The 16,558-nt window shown below is 50.2% G+C and overlaps 3 protein-coding genes across 4 annotated transcripts in view; 1 reads left to right on the top strand and 2 right to left on the bottom strand.

Annotated features, from left to right (window-relative positions):
- UBXN11 (UBX domain protein 11) overlaps positions 1–16,558 on the bottom strand; it is a 283,062-nt gene that overhangs the window by 190,343 nt on the left and 76,161 nt on the right. The window lies entirely within an intron of this gene.
- GPATCH3 (G-patch domain containing 3) overlaps positions 1–16,558 on the bottom strand; it is a 200,690-nt gene that overhangs the window by 137,676 nt on the left and 46,456 nt on the right. The window lies entirely within an intron of this gene.
- Positions 1–16,558, top strand: part of ARID1A (AT-rich interaction domain 1A) — a 57,955-nt gene that overhangs the window by 38,035 nt on the left and 3,362 nt on the right. Inside the window, exons 5-19 of one of the 2 annotated variants that reach the window (XM_051807079.1) lie at positions 2,688–2,928; positions 3,248–3,337; positions 4,037–4,204; positions 4,967–5,282; positions 6,178–6,323; positions 6,406–6,515; positions 7,367–7,576; positions 8,011–8,218; positions 11,957–12,089; positions 12,443–12,615; positions 12,795–12,945; positions 13,094–13,225; positions 13,308–13,404; positions 15,150–16,023; positions 16,294–16,424. In XM_051807079.1, coding sequence (XP_051663039.1) covers positions 2,688–2,928; positions 3,248–3,337; positions 4,037–4,204; positions 4,967–5,282; positions 6,178–6,323; positions 6,406–6,515; positions 7,367–7,576; positions 8,011–8,218; positions 11,957–12,089; positions 12,443–12,615; positions 12,795–12,945; positions 13,094–13,225; positions 13,308–13,404; positions 15,150–16,023; positions 16,294–16,424 — 3,180 coding nt within the window. The remainder of the gene's footprint in view (positions 1–2,687; positions 2,929–3,247; positions 3,338–4,036; positions 4,205–4,966; positions 5,283–6,177; positions 6,324–6,405; positions 6,516–7,366; positions 7,577–8,010; positions 8,219–11,956; positions 12,090–12,442; positions 12,616–12,794; positions 12,946–13,093; positions 13,226–13,307; positions 13,405–15,149; positions 16,024–16,293; positions 16,425–16,558) is intronic. The other variant, XM_051807080.1, reaches the window with a different exon arrangement.

A 16,558-nucleotide genomic window follows, 5' to 3' on the forward strand; every position in this document is an offset into this window, starting at 1 on the left:
TCTTGCAGATATTTTCATGTCTGGCATTACCAAGTCTTGCCCTCTTAGTCTGCCCAGTTCATGTATGAATATTGCTCAGACCATGGAGCAGACAGTGACCTCCACACATCCTGAGGTCCTTCCATCCAAAGCCTTCCCTCTTGCCTCTTGGAAAAGCACTTACACTCCTGATAAAGGAAGGAAACTCACGTTTCACTTTGCACACTCGCTCTGTGTCTGTCCTTTCATGCCAGTATTTGTCTCAGGTGTACATTTATGTGGGTTTTTTTTTCCTTTGAGCCTAAAAATCCCTCACCTCCACAGCTCTGGGCTCTGCCCCTCTGCTCCCAAGATTTAGCTGCTCTGAAATTCCACACCACATCAGCTCGTGGTGGTGGGGATTTTAAAGCTGCAAATGGGTCTGGCCTCCAACTTCATTTCAGTGATGAGGAAAACAGTCTTTGGATGCATTTGGTGATTCAGACTAAAACTACCTTAATGCATTTAAGGGACATACCAGTATTTTCACCCAGTTTTAGGCTGGGCTGACTTGTTTCTGGACATTCTGATCCCTTAATTGACTCTGAGGGGAATCTCATTGTGTGTCTTGTACTGGTGGCTGCAGTTTGATGCAGTGGATCTCAGGGAGAGGAGTGTTTTGTGTCTTGATTGTTTGTGTTGGTTGATGCTTTTTAATGCAAAATATTGGAAATAATGTCTCTTTACTCCCACTTCAGATGGTTTCTGCAGTAGGAATGTGGGACTTATCAAAGTTGTCCAGGGAAAACTGCCCAAATAGCTGCATGAAGGAGCAGTGCTTTTGATGCTACAATAGGAAAGCAGTGAAAATTGCAAGAGATCTCAGACACTATTTTTAGGCTTTTTCTGCAGTTTTTTAGCTTTCATTGAGATAAAACAAAGCTTTTTTTTTTTATTTCCTCAGGAAGATAATACTTGAGCAGTAAGCAAATATACCTCTGAGACTGTGGTGCAGGAAATGAGCTCTCCAACAGAAACAGTGATGGAAGGGGAGGGGGGACATGCATGAACTAAGTCATCCCACTGAGTGACTGGGGGTTTCAGCTCCAGTGTAGCATTTGTTAGAAGCATTTTGATTAAATTCCACTAAAGTAGAGGAGATTTCCCCACTACAGCAGCTGAGTGTGGTGCTGATGCCCAGCTCTCCCCTCTGTCCTGAATGTCACTGTCCCACAGGTGTGGTGAGGTGGTTGGGTGTCTCCCAAGTTGGTTTTTATTCTTCTGTAACTCCACTCCACTTTCACTCTGTAACATCCTCTTCCTGGGATGTGGTGACGTGTTGTTCACCAGCTTGGGATGACAGGGATGTGCTGTGAGAGCCTCTCCACACATCACCTGGCAGACAGGTATTAGGAGTGATAGCTCTGCTTCCAGAGCCTGATAAGCTGCAGTATCTTGTGTCCCAGGTCCTCCTGCACTGCTGGAGCTGGGAAGACGTCACCTGAACTGCTGCTGAACCAGGAATTGTCCAGTCAGTGTAAATGAGACCGGGGTGTCCAAGTGATTTATCAGTTGGCTCAGCCTTTCTGTGTGAGGTTTTAAATGACTTGGGCTCTGTTGGTGCTGCTCAGCTGAATTCTCTGCAGGGGCAGATGATCTCAGATACCTTCAGGGCTCAGCCCAGGATCTTTCTGATCCAGGGTTGATTACTCTGGAAGGCTTAGGAAGGACAGGTGAAGTCCTGGTAAGCTTTGGTCTCCCACTTCTTCACCTGCCAGTGATCCTTTGAACCTCTGGCAGAGATTTTATCTAATCACTGGAATAGTTACAACTTCCCAGCTTTCTGTTCAAATACGCCACCACTTCCTCTGGCTCGGGCTGTTCCTGACTCATTCACTGCAGGCCAAGCCTGAACAGCTGATGCACCTTGTTATCAGCCAGACAGTACAACTGGGCATGTTGGATCTGCACATCATCTTCTTGGAATTATCCCCGTTCTCGCACTTGCCAGCTGAATTTTGATGCTGTCACTTTGCTGCTGTGGCAATTGGAGGTTTCAGCTCTCTCAGGCTTTTTGTGCTTTGCTTCTCCCAAGGTGGATACATGCAGGAGGACGGGTGTTTTCTAGCCTTGCCTTCAAGAAAAGCTGAACTTTAGAGGTTGATACAGTAACTGCTAATTTTTGCTGTCTTTGAAGAAAGGGAAGCGGGAACCCTGAAGAGTATTTTATGGTTTTCTTTTAAATCTCTGTTTAGTTTGTTTTTATCCATCTCAAGTGAGTAGTTTCCCAGCTCATAGGAGGTTTATGAATTAATTATGGTGAGGCAGGAGTTTTCTGTCTTTCAGAGGCTGAGCCACGTTTCTCTTCCAAGCCACGATCACATGGACTGTCTCCTGTGTTTGCAGTGTTACGTGTACTGTTGATGCATTCTTTAATTTCCCACCTCTAAACTGAATTTAAAATAAAGCAAGTAGGAAAATTAGCCAGTTGTTTGGACCATCAGCAAAGCAACCCAGGAACTCCCGGGTTCAGACAGGCAGCAGGATAAGACACGTCTGGCAGTTACCTCAGTCTGCAGCAGCCTCTGGTGCTGACAGTAACAAGAACTGAGTTCATTGATTTCTGTTTGTAACATGCCTAAGGGAGAAACGCTCTTCCTTAGTGGGATGTGAGAGAACAGTCCCATGTCTTTGTATTCTAGCCTGATGTGTTTCTCTGTGCCTTGCAGGACCTGTCTGGTTCCATAGATGATCTGCCCATGGGTACCGAAGGAGCCCTGAGCCCTGGCGTAAGCACATCAGGGATTTCCAGCAGTCAAGGAGAGCAGAGTAACCCAGCTCAGTCTCCTTTCTCGCCACATACCTCTCCTCACCTGCCAGGCATCAGAGGACCCTCCCCATCCCCAGTTGGATCTCCAGCCAGTGTTGCTCAGTCCCGCTCTGGGCCACTCTCACCTGCTGCAGTACCAGGTAACGCTGCCTGGCACTTGAATTACAGTGCCCAGTGGGGAGGAACTGCCCAGTGTCAGCACTGTGTGGTTACTGAGGCCCACTGAGCTCGTTTATTTGCTTTGGGATGTCTGTAGCTCCTCAAGGATGGGTGGGATGGCTGGTAAACCACCGGTGTCATTTCGCTGGGTTAACGCGACCGATCTCGCTTTTGTTTCCCCTCGCTGTGGCCCAACATCCCCTTCTCCTGGAGTTGTTAGGGGTTCTGGGATTTAGCTCTGGTGCCTGCTGGGTTTGTGGTGTGCAGTTTGTGATGAGCACTCTCCTGTTTGTGGCACAGGCAATCAGATGCCACCCCGACCGCCCAGCGGCCAGTCGGACACCATCCTGCATCCTTCCATGAACCAGTCCAGCATCGCCCAGGATCGAGGTGTGTGACACAACCTAACAGCTGTAATGGTACAACCAGATGTGTAACTACAAACCACCTGGCCTGGTGACATGAATTCTGTGCTGAGAGAGCATTTAAAAGCTGCCCCAGGTTTATAACATCTGGGTGTTGAGGCAGCTTACAGTAAATTATTGTTGTTGCTGGTTGTTTGGCCTCTAAATGTTCTATCCAAGCTGGTGTTTTGGCTTGGAAGATGTTTTCTCTGGCTTTTCAACATGTTTTTCTGTGCATGTTCTTGCCCAACTTCCAGTGACTTTTAAGTTTCAAAACAAGGGGTGCTTGCAACAATATTGTGGGGCTTTTCCCTCTAAGAGAATAAGATTTCTTTGGGGGGGAAATGCCTGAAAAAAATTTCAGCTCTCCTGGCTGAAGGTGCACAGTTGTCACCAGGAGAAAACAAACAAGCAAACAGAAACCACCACCAAGAAGCCCCCAGGATTTGCAGAGCCTCACTGGCTTCTGCTGTGACACTGAGGGTTATTTCTGGCCAAAACAGGAAATTGGATCTGTTACCTGCTCAGATAACACCGACTCCTTAATGCAAGCACTAAAACCCGTCCAGGCTGTTGCTGGAAGGATTTTGTTAGTCCTGGGCGTTACTTTCCTTAGAAACATGTATGTCCAGTGGCACCTGTGGATGCTTTGCACTAACAGTTTGCTCCATTCCCCTGTGTGCAGGTTACATGCAGAGGAACCCTCAGATGCCCCAGTACAGCTCCCCCCAGCCCGGCTCAGCCTTATCCCCCCGGCAGTCCTCCGGGGGCCAGATGCACGCCGGGATGGGGCCGTACCAGCAGAACTCCATGGGAAGCTACGGACCCCAGGGTGGGCAGTACGGACCTCAAGGTGGGAACTGAGCTCAGCAAAGGCCTCTCTCTATCCTTAACATCTTGTCTTTGAAGTCCCAAGTTGTTTAAGTCCATCCCTGGAAGTGTTCAAGTCCAGGCTGGATGGAGCCCCGAGCAACCTGGTCTAGTGGAAGGTGTCCCTGCCTGTGGCAGAGAGGTGGAACTTACTGATCTTTAAGGTCCCTTCCAACCCAAACCATTCCATGATTCTGTGATAAATGTTTTGATTTGTCTCCTCTTAGTGTGTGGGTGATGGAAACCAGCATGCTCCTCATGAGCTGGGAGGAGCTGTGCTTTGTTCCTGCTGAGGTTGATGGAATATGTTGCTTTCAGGAATAGTTTTATTTCTAAATGTAGGATCCTTTCTCCTTGTTTAAAAACTTGCAGGTTGTGCATCCTATGTAATAGTGACAAAGGGCGAGTTCTCTTTGGAGAGGAAGAAAATGGAGTGTTGCCTGTTTTGGAAAGGGTTAAATGAGGGTTTTTGCATCCTGTCCTGGGCCATTTGGCTCACTGTGCTGGGTTGAGGTTTGGGAGAGTTTCAGGCAGCTTCTGAATCGATGTTGTTGCTTGGCTATGTCAAAACACATTTTATGTGGCTTATATCCAAGTACTTTGACTTCGTGTTGAGGTGTGAACACTCCCCCTCATCTCTGTTAGTGATCTTTAAATATTTGCTGATAGAAGATTTTTATGGTGATTCATAAACTTAACTAGTTGAGTGATGTTGCCTTCCCCTCCTTTTTTTTTATCTCCTCAGGAGGTTATCCCAGGCAGCCAAACTACAATGCCATGTCCAATGCCAACTACCCCAGCCCGGGCATGGGAGGAAGCATGAACCCCATGGGAGCAGGGAGCCAGATGCACGGGCAGACTGGTGTGCCCCCGTACAGCGGGCTCCCCCCGGGCAGGATGAGCCATGCAGCCATGGGGAACAGGCCCTATGGACCCAACATGGCAAACATGCCCCCCCAGGTGGGCACAGGGATGTGCCCCCCGCCCGCCGGGATGAACCGCAAAGCACAAGAGGCAGCTGCTGCTGCCATGCACGCTGCTGCCAACTCCATCCAGAACAGGTGAGGAGGGAGATTCCCCCCCGTAAAAGTCCCTCCCCTGTGTCAGAGCTGGCTTTTGAAGGTGTGTGTGGAACAACCCAAATTTGGGGTGATGCTGGAATGAGCTCCCGTGAAGGTTTGTCCTTCCTGGAGACGTTGTTGTGGTCAGGCTCAAGTGTTGAAAAGGGAGAGCATAAAACTTGGACAAGCAGCGTGTTGGAATGCCCAGAGAAGCTGTGGCTGCCCCATCCCTGGCAGTGTCCAAGGCCAGGTTGGACAGGGCTTGGAGCAACCTGGGCTAGTGGAAGGTGTCCCTGCCCAGGGCAGGGAGTTGTGACTAAATGATCTTTAAGGTCTTTTCCACCCCAAACCATCCCATGATTTTATGCATCATTTATGGCATGCTCGGGGGATTTTTAATGATTGTCGCTGAAATTATTTAACTCTGGGATCTCTTCAGCTGTTTTGGCTTTTTTAAATCCTGATCTCCTCTGTTCCACGAGGAGATGCTGCGTGTGTGGTGCAGCCCCTAAATCCAGCAGCCACCCAGCTGTCTGATCCAAGGCATTGCTTGTCCAGTGTAGGGAACTTCTTCCTTTTAGGGCCTTGATGAGCAGCTGTGGGAAAGGAGCTGGAATTCAGCTCTGAACTTTGTACTGTTTTCTGTGGTGTTTTTTTTTTAATTTATTGCCCATTTCAGAGTAGGTGTGTGTGGCCTTCCCAATGCCATGAGAGCCATGAATGTGCTTCTAAATTGGGTTCCCCCGAAGCTGGTGGATATATTTGTTGTCTGACTGGGCGTTGTGCTCTTTATCCTGCCCCAGAGGCTGCTTTTAGCAAAGCTGCTTCCTTAGAGGGCAAGATCTTAATGCTTAATATGTGGACTAAGTGTCTGTTTCTTCCTTGCCTTCTCTAGGCCTCCTGGTTATCCCAACATGAATCAAGGGGGCATGATGGGCACTGGACCTCCTTATGGACAGGGAATTAACAGTATGGCTGGCATGATAAACCCCCAGGGCCCACCCTACCCCATGGGTGGGAATATGGCCAACAACTCTGCAGGTAAGCCAGGGCTTTAGGATTTCATTGATTCCATTGCACTGGGTTGAAAATCAGTGTTAAAGGTTTCCTTTTAACTCCCCAGGGATGGCAGCAAGCCCTGAAATGATGGGACTTGGGGATGTCAAATTAACACCTGCAACTAAAATGAACAACAAGGCAGATGGGACGCCAAAAGCAGAATCCAAGTCAAAGGTAAAATGTTTTGGGTTTTGTTTTTAATGTCTCCCATCCTCTCCGGCATCCAGGGAAATAAAACCCCCACTGCATGTTCACTTGGGTTGAGCAGTGCATCTATCTAGTAAGTGTGAGAAATGAAGGGAAGCGTTTCCCAGTCCTTTGGGAGTCATTGATTTCACCTGTAAAACAATTCAGTATTAGAAATTATCACCTGCCACAGTGAAACTGCCAAAAGCAGCATAAACAAACCCGGGTTTGTTGCTGGTGTGGGCTGGGAGCGAGTCAGCTCTCACCCCTCAGCTGGGACGTGGTACACTGCAGTGTTAGTTGTTTCACAAACAAACCTCTTACTAATCCTGTATTAAAGCCAGAAGAGGGATGCAAACAAGTTCTTCAGGGAGTGTTTTTCTTTGCATTGCTGCTACCAGTTTCAAAAGAACCACCAAAAAAGCAGTTTCTGAGCCCGTCTCCTCCTTTGCTACTTGAGGGAGAATAAATGCTCTACAGGTTTGATCCCTGTGCCAGCAGCAGCCTGCAGGAAGATCCAGGAGATCTCTCACTTCTGCTCCTGTATTCTGGAATCTGCCTTTCTTATTTATGGCAAACAAGGACTTGAATGCTCTTGGGCTGGGAGATGCCAGAAGCCACAAATCAGGGCTATTCTGTCCTGGCCTGTGCTTTTGGATGCCTTTACTGATTAATCCTTGCCTGATGTTGATCTGAAGCAAGCATAAGTCTAACATAAATCTGTTCCCAACACAACAGCAGCACTTTGAGCTCTTACCTGCCTGCTTTTTGAAACCATCTCGGGTGTGAAAGAGGTGCTCTTGCGCTGCTCAGCCCTGATATCTCTTTCCTTCTCCTAGAAGTCCAGTTCCTCTACTACAACCAATGAGAAGATCACCAAACTCTACGAGCTGGGTGGGGAGCCCGAGAGGAAGCTGTGGGTGGATCGTTACCTGGCCTTCACCGAGGAGAAGGCCATGGGAATGACCAACCTCCCGGCAGTGGGCAGGAAACCCTTGGACCTTTACCGGCTCTACATCTCCGTGAAGGAGATTGGAGGATTGACTCAGGTGAGTGTCCACAGCCAGGGGACTGCTGCCCTTCAGAGGTAGTTTGTAGCCAGAGGTAAGCCATGAATTCCCATTTAGCCATGTTTGTTTCCCTAAATAAAACCCAGCATCCTCTAAGTGAGCTTAGCTCTCCCATTGTCTTGGTTGAGAACAATCTGTGGTGAGACTCATTTCAACCCCTTTTTTTTTTTTCCCCTTTGTCCAGTGCAAAGATTGGTGACACTGTCTTTGCATCTGGCTGTTAGCTGACCTCATGACTAGTTTGATTTGCAGTCTGTCCCTGTTAGAAAAGTTTTCTGTAGGTGATGAAGATGAGTTTGGCCCCTGTTGCTTCCCTTGTGTGAACTGGGAAGTGTCGATTTCTCCCCAGAAAATTTCTTGGGAGGAGAAGTAGCTGGGATTTTGATCTCAGAGCCTCCTGTTTGGTTGTGCAGGTCAACAAGAACAAGAAATGGCGCGAGCTGGCCACAAATCTCAACGTGGGCACGTCCAGCAGTGCAGCCAGTTCCTTGAAGAAGCAGTACATCCAGTGTCTCTATGCCTTCGAGTGCAAGATTGAGCGAGGAGAAGACCCCCCTCCTGATATCTTTGCAGCTGCTGATTCAAAGAAGTCTCAGACTAAGATACAGCCTCCATCTCCAGGTGAGTTCAGACACTGGTTTAAGGTGTGCAGTGGATGTGTGAACTGGAGGATCTTTGGCACTGCGCACCCCACCCCATGTGCTGTGGGTCCAAACTTCCACAAAGCCCCCAGATGTTCTCTGGTTGTGTAGAATAAATACTTTGGTAATGTGGGAGTGAATGAAATTGGGAGTAAGTTGAGACTCTCAGAATAGTTCAGGTTTCATGTGTCCAACCTCTGTACTGAAGTTTTAAGATAAAGGAAAACCTAAAAACATCTACACACACCTCTCTTGTTTTTTGCTACATCTCTGCCTGAGGAGAATCTGGTGGAGAGAGAGGTCTGGAGTTTTCCCTTCAGGGTGACCCCTGCATATTCCAACAGCAGCCCTTGTGTGACTGCTCAGCTTTGGGGACTTGCTGGAAAGGTTGGGCTGGTTTTGACCATGCCAGTGGTACCTTCTGGGAGAAGAAGCTGGATGTGGGTGTGAACTCACCTTCCTCAGGAATTCCTTCTTTCTGCCTTCAGCAGGAGTCGGGGAGGACCTTCTGAGGCTTTGTGCACAGAGAGCACTGTAGGCCTTCTACAAGTTGGATACTTTAGGAATCAAGCCCTTTAAAATGAACAACTTCTGTTGTTTCAGGTTCGATGGGGTTCTCCAGTTTCTGCATATTTAAGCATAATGTTCAATTCAGATTTTGTTAAACCAAAAAAAAAAAAAAAAAAAAAGGAAGACATCCAGGCCAGCCTTGCATGTTGTACTCTTTGGTCTTTGGAAAGTCTGATCCTTTCTGTCTCATTTGCATTGAGTTCATTGCTTGAATTGCTGCTGAACTTGCCAACCCTTCTTTAAGCTTGAGTTTTCCAGTTTGCCTTATAACTAAAAACCTTCAGATGCCTTTTCTGGTCAGGAGCCTGCTCATGTAGGTGAAATAAAAAACTTGGTGTGCTTTGAAGTTCCTATAATGTTTGCAAAAAAAATTACCTTTTTGGTTCTGACACTTGGCACCATCTTTGTCTGGCTCCTGAGGAGTGGAATAATGAACCTGTTTGGATTGTACTGCAGTTGTCCCAGTGCTGCTAAACCCTTGATTGGCTTGTCCCAGTATTCTGTTGGCCACTACCTTTCTCTCTCCTTTCAGAATGTTGCTTTTTTAAAGAACTATATCATGTCTTGTCACTGGCCAGGAAACCTGTCCCAGTGGAGCTTCATCCTTGGTGTGTTCTGCAAGATAAAGCAACTTCTGTGCCATTAGGCTGAACTTCTGTCCAAAGTGGTTTCTGAGTTCTGCCTGAACTATACCACAAACCCATCCCTACTTTCTTTCCAAAAGCTCTTTCTTACCCCCCTGAGGCAGCAGAACAAAGATGTTAAGAGCATTTGGAGTTTGTTTGGAGAGAGCTGAGAGTTTAAGAAAACCACTTAAGACTTGGTGTAGCTCTAGGTGTGTGTCAGGGTGGATTAGGTGGTGCATCAGTTTTTATTTTGTTTTAGCTAATGTGATGGCATGTGAAGGTCCTGCCTGGCTCTGCCTCCTGGGCTGAGCTTCAGCACATCAGCAGAAGGAATTTGCAGGGCTGGTGTCCCAAACTGTGCACGTTTGATTCCTGCCATGAGAGGACTCAGCTGTATTTCCGATTTAGACTGTTCTCTCCAGCTGTCTTGCTCCAGACTCCTACAACTGGGAATATGCAGAGGCAGCACTGAAGCTTGGCTGGCTGCTCTGATCCTTTAAGTTGAATCACTCAGTGTGTCCATGCTCCTCTTTCACTTTCCTTTTCTTCCTCTCTCTTGCTCTCCTGGATCAGCAGGAACTGGGGTGTAGGGCACAACACAAATTACTCAACCCCAGCTCCAGGCTGAAGAGCCTTGGAATACTGAGTCCCAGTGGACACTGCATTTCCAGGGCCCAGTGTCCTCCAGACTCACACACACAGTGCTGTCTCCAAGGAATCACCTGGATAGAGAATAATTCCCTGTTTATAAACCCAGTGGACAACAGTGGGACATTTTGAAGGCCCATCAGAAAGGCTGAAAGGCTCTGCTGTCCCACACAGACGTGGTTTGCTCTCCCTGCAGACTTTACAACCTGTTGGCATTGGCTTCCTCTTCATTTCTGCCAAATTAACTCCTGCAGAACTTTGGGAATGAGTTATCCATTAACCACTTTCTGAGGCTGCAGGGGTGCCGGAGCTCTTCCCGGGCAGTGTCCCTCCCACCCCTCAAACCCCAGAAGTGTTCACAGAGACCGGTGGCTGGGAGGGATCGGCTGGGAGGGATCGGGAATTGCCTCATGGGCACTCGGGTTTCCTGAAAACCTTCCAGGGTTCCTGCTCGCAGACACAGCCTGTCCCTGGAGGGGGAGGAGGCACCACCAGTCCTCGCTGGGTTTTAATTCCCAGAGCGTGGAACTGGCCCCGCTCCAACTGTGTGTAAACTTGTGAGTGGGAGGGACGGCGGGAGGTGGGGACAAACACCAAATGGCAGCGACGCAGGGAATGTCTCGGGGCCTCTTCCTGCCGGTGCCAGCAGCACAAACGGAGCCGGGAGTGAATTCCTGGGGGGAAGCGAGTGGAGCGAAGGAGGGCCCATGAATGAAACTCCCCGCTGAGCTCCCGCTGCCCTTCCTTCTCTCCGAGACCTCCCCGTGCTGGGAGGGAGTCACGGAGTTGAGGACAGGGTGCCAGGAAGGTGGGGTGTAAACAAACATGCCCTGGACGTGACCTCGGAGGATTTTAATGAATAGCTGAAATGACTCATCAACCAGCAGGGCTGGAGCTGAGGGATATCGGGTGCTGGGGACGGTAACTAATGGAAACATTAATTAAGAGTTCAGCTCCTGCCAGCTGCGAGGAGCGGCTGAACCTGAGCTGACACTGTCACAGCGATCCAGGGCCAGCGGAGCTCCTCGAGCTCACGGCACAGCTGGATTACACACAGCCTGGGATGTTTGATGAAAGCTCACTGGAGCGTGGAGCAGGGAGGCAGGGACCTTGCAGGGAACTTGCTGGACGGGTTTTGTCGTTCAGTGAAAAGATCCGGCATCTCTGGCATTCCCTGTTCCAGGAATCCTTGGGAGTGGCGCGTGAATTAACCCCTCTGGAAGGGCAGAGCAGCCTTGTTCAGAGTTACTTGGTGGCTTCAGCTGATGTCCCGGGGTTTCCATCTCTAGGAAGGTTCCTGAGGCTTCCAGGAGAGGGGCTCAAACCCACCACCCTCCCGGGTGGAAAGGATGTGAGGGTGTGACATGTCAGGGGTTCCTTGCCAGGAAACACTATATTCCTGCCACATGGTGCACTCCAGAGCATCAGCCTCCGATGGGATAGCTTGGGAGGCACCACACAGTGCCATGGTGGTGGCACCACGTGTAAAAGGGAGTGTGGTTAAGAATGAGGCACAGGGCAGTGGTCACAGCACCAGGCCTGACAGAGCTCAAGGAGTGTTTGGATGAAACTCTCAGGCACATGGTGTGACTCCTGGGGGTGGTCCTGTGCAGTGCTGAGGGTTGGACTCGGTGATCCTTCCAACTCAGCATATTCTGAGATTCTGTGAGAAGGAACGTGTTCTCTGTACGTGGTTCTTCCAGGAAGCCTGTCCCAGCCTGTCCTTGAAACATTGAGCTCCTTGTACTTTTTTGGCCACATTTCACCTGTCTCTTCCTTCAAGGGCTCTCTGTTCTTGGGGCTGATGTTCTGGGAGGTCCTGGGTTGCATCCCCGGGGGCTAAAGCTGCTCACACCACGTTTCTCCTCTTGCAGCGGGTTCAGGCTCCATGCAGGGTCCTCAGACACCTCAGTCCACCAGCAGCTCCATGGCAGAAGGAGGAGACTTGAAGCCACCAACTCCGGCATCGACGCCACACAGTCAGATGCCCCCTTTGCCAGGCATCAGGTAGGGAACCATCGCTCCCTCCTCCACTGCTGGGTGGGAGCTGTGAACGTGGGGTCACCTCTGGCCATCACTGCAAGGGGCTGGGGTCTTGACTGCCTGTTTTGGTGGGACTCCATTGCTCTGCTCCCTCGTTCGTGGCTCGCAGGACCATTGTGTGTCAATATTCATTAATTTGGAGGTGGAGTCAGAGGACACTGTTGAAGAAAGGCAGTTCCTCATGACTCTAGGGGAGCAGGACTGTGGTCCTTCTAGGGGATAGCAACACCTGAGAGGCAGCACGTGAGGAAAACTATCCCAAGGAGCTCCGTGGACCTCTGTAACCTGGTGTTTGTGGGGTTTTTTTCTTGAACCAGGAGTAACTCCGTGGGCCTTCAGGATGCCTTTGCAGATGGCAGTGATCCTACGTTCCAGAAACGGAACTCCATGACTCCAAATCCAGGGTACCAGCCCAGCATGAATACCTCTGACATGATGGGTCGCATGTCTTACGAGCCAAATAAAGATCCTTACAGTGGTATGAGGAAAGGTGAGCAAGTCCTGGTGTTTTCTCCACTTTCTCCTTGAGTACTAATCCCTGTTAGCTGGCTGCACTCTGGAATGTGCTGTAGGAAACCTTCTGCTTGCCCCTTCTTCCCCAGAGAAGGGGGTTTAACTTTTTGAGGCAGTGGTGGCCACACTAATTGTTTCTTCTCTCGGTTATTCCAGCTCCAGGAAGCGATCCCTTCATGTCCTCAGGGCAGGGCCCCAACAGTGGTATGGGTGACCCTTACAACCGTGCTGCAGGCCCAGGGATGGGTAACATGGCCATGGGACAGCGGCAGCACTATTCCTACGGAGGTCCTTACGACAGAGTGAGGTGGGTACTGGAACCTGGAGGCATCCTGAGGTGCCTCGTGGGTGATCACCCCTTGCTCTTCACTGCTGTGACTTTGCTGATCATTGGAGGAGCCAAGGGGGGAATCTAAGTGAATGTGTGGGGGTTTTTCTCTCTTGTTTCCGTGTAGGACGGAGCCCGGCATGGGACCTGAGGGCAACTTGGGAACGGGAACTCCGCAGCCAAACATCATGCCTTCCACCCCGGAGTCGGGGATGTACTCTCCCAGCCGCTACCCACAGCAGCAGCAGCAGCAGCAAAGGTCTGTGGGGGGTGTTGCCCTTCCCAGTGAGAGAGCTCTGAGGCTCTGACAGCGACAATTAATGCATCTGTTTCTTCTGCAGACATGATTCCTATGGCAATCAATTCTCCACTCAAGGCACATCCTCGGGTAGCCCCTTCCCAAGCCAGCAAACCACCATGTATCAGCAGCAGCAGCAGGTAAGGGATCCCAGGGTTTCTGGTTTGTTCAGCTGAGAGACATAAGAATTTTTATCTGTGAACTTCGTGAAGAAAGGAGATGAAAACCCGCTGGTTGCTTTATGAATGTGTAGAATTAAATACCTTATCAGAGAATCCCACAGTGGTTTGGGTTGGAAGGGACCTTAAAGCTCATCTCATTCCAACCCCCTGCCATGGGCAGGGACACCTTCCACCAGACCAGGTTGCTCCAAGCCCCATCCAGCCTGGCCTTATACAGGAGGCTGTATAAATTGCAAACCATTTAAAGAAGTTTTAATTAGCATTCCCAGTGTCGTGTTAGCAAGACAGTGTTCTTAGAATGGAGGTTGTTTGCACACCCTGGTCAGGCAGCAGGAGATGAGGAAGCTTTGCTGGGCACCTCTGCCCCTCTGGAACTTTCTGAACACAGTCCTGTTTCTCTAACACCTTTGGTCCAAGTGATGAGTTTATTTGGAGTAGCTCCTGGATCGTTCTGGGGAGCTGCTTCAGGTGGATCATTCTGCACAACCCAGAGGATTTTTCTTTGTCTATCCCTTTCTGAGCCTGCAGCCAGAGGCTTCAGACTCCGTTGCCCAGCTGCCTCCTCCTCACTGTTCCCAAACCCATCAGGTTTCTTTCAGGACAGTTTGAATGAACATATATCCCTTCCCATAATCCTTACATATGACTTGCTCTTTGTATCCATGCCAGGACCCATAATGTTTTCCTGATAATTTTAAGTCCTCTGCTTTAGGAGAGTATAGAGAGGGCACTCAGTGAGCTGTGCTAAGAATAATTCCAACTGCTCTGCTGTTTGGCTCTGCAACCAGAGCCACGGGGCTCGGAGCCAAGAGTTCGAGTTACTCTGGAACTTGTCATCTTTGAAGCCCTAGAGCTCCATCTGAAGCCAGTCATGACCGTGGAGTGTCTGAATCGCCTCTACAGCAGCTCCAGCACAGACCTTGGAGGCGAGAGAGATCCTGGATTTTAATTTTGTCTCCACCGTTGACTGTTTTCTCCATTTGCACTTAAAAGAATGAGGGGGGAGAATCATTCTTGCTCCTTTCAGCAGTGTGTTTTGAAATGCACAGGAAAGGAAGAAGCAGGAAGTAGAACAGTTTTTAATACATTTTGTTTGATGCTTCAGCAGAAACCTGGGAAATATAAAAGAATTAGGGTCTGATTAAATTCCTGGATGTGGAAGGAAGCAAGTACTGGTGCCTGGTTTGGTTTGTGGTGAATTCATTGTAGAGCTGAGTCTTTCCTGCAGGAAAGTCCTTTCTGTGGGCAGACTCCTGCCCCCAAGGCATCCTTGTAGAATCCACAAGGAAACTACCCAGCCAGCCACAAGGAATTGGCCTTGGCTTGTGGAAGGGAATGACTGATCCAGCTTCATGTTGGATATGGCCAGCAATGAGACAAAGCCTCTCCCAGGCCATGCCACAGGCCAGATCCTCTGGCTCTGAGGACTCTCCCCAGTGAGGTTTGGGTTCTTTGTTTCACAGAATACCAATAAACCAGTAGAGGTTGGAAAAGACCTCTGAGATCATCAAGTCCAACCTGTGCCTGATCCCCACCTCGTCACCCAGCCCAGAGCACCGAGTGCCATGTCCTTGGACATCTCCAGGGATGGGGACTCCACCAGCTCCCTGGGCAGCTCCTGCAATGCCTGACAACCCTTTCAGTGAAACAGTCCTTCCTGAATTTCCGATCTCACGTTGTCAATGCCTTTCTCCTCCCCGCAGAACTACAAGCGGCCGATGGACGGGAGCTACGGCCTCCCCGCCAAGCGCCACGAAGGGGAGATGTACAACGTCCCCTACAGCGCCGGGCAGGGCCAGACCCAGCAGCAGCTGCCTCCAGCACAGCCCCAGCAGCCCAGCCAGCAGCCTCCTGCACAGCCATCCCCCCAGCAGGACCTGTATAACCAGTATGGGAGCACCTACCCCGCTGCCGACCGCCGAGCCGCCGGAGGGCCGCAGAACCAGTTCCCCTTCCAATTCGGCAGAGACAGGGTCTCGGCTCCCCCGGGCTCCAATGCTCAGCAGAACATGCCTCCTCAGATGATGGGTGGTCCCATCCAGTCCGCTCCGGAGGGTCCCCAGCAAGGGGCCATGTGGCAGGGGCGCAATGAGATGGGGTACAGCTTCCCCAACCGGCCGAGCACGGGCTCCGCGCCCCAGGGCCCCGCCTATCACGGAGTGACTCGAACAGATGAAATTCTGCATTCAGACCAGAGGGTCAACCACGAGGGACCATGGCCTTCCCACGGGAACAGGCAACCTCCTTATGGTCCCTCTGCCCCCGTGCCCCCAATGACCAGGCCCCCCCAGTCTAACTACCAGACCCCCCCCAGCATGCAGAATCACATTCCTCAGGTATCCAGCCCAGCACCTCTGCCCAGACCTCTGGAGAATCGCACTTCTCCGAGTAAATCTCCATTCCTGCACTCGGGGATGAAGATGCAGAAGGCAGGACCACCTGTTCCTGCCTCACACGTAACACCAGCAGCTGTCCAGCCTCCCATGATCCGACGAGACATCACCTTCCCGCCGGGATCAGTAGAAGCCACGCAACCTGTGTTGAAGCAGAGGAGGCGGCTAACAGCAAAAGATATCGGTGAGGAAACCCCTGCTTTCCTGCCTTGACCCTTTGGTACAGTCCTGCCAAGCAGAAGGGCTCTGCTGGCTTTGAAAAAGCTGTATTTTTGCACGTTAATCGTATTTTCAGCCCTCATTTTGGCATTGCCTGCGGGCAGATTGCTGGTACACGCAGTCTGTGCATCATCTTAACCAGGCTCTGCTCTTCACGGGTCCAAAAAGCAGTATCAAGTATCTCCTTTTTGTTTTTAAACTCCAGGAGCTAAAGTATCATGTGTTTATGTTACAGGAACTCCTGAAGCCTGGAGAGTGATGATGTCTCTGAAGTCCGGGCTGCTGGCTGAAAGTACGTGGGCCTTAGATACCATAAACATCCTGCTCTATGATGACAACAGCATAATGACCTTCAACCTCAGCCAGGTGGGTGCAGATGCTCTTTGGGGCAGGTCTTTGAAGTGCAAATTCTGTAGGGGTTTCTGTCAGTGAGCTGGCAACAATCAGCTCGTGCAGACTCCCGGGCGTCCCTGTACCTGGGGAGCGTTCCAGGTGGGAAG

The sequence above is a fragment of the Manacus candei genome, unplaced genomic scaffold, assembly GCF_025592945.1.
Source record: "Manacus candei isolate 608988 ecotype Guabito, Panama unplaced genomic scaffold, ASM2559294v1 h1tg000070l, whole genome shotgun sequence".
Taxonomy (NCBI): domain Eukaryota; kingdom Metazoa; phylum Chordata; class Aves; order Passeriformes; family Pipridae; genus Manacus; species Manacus candei.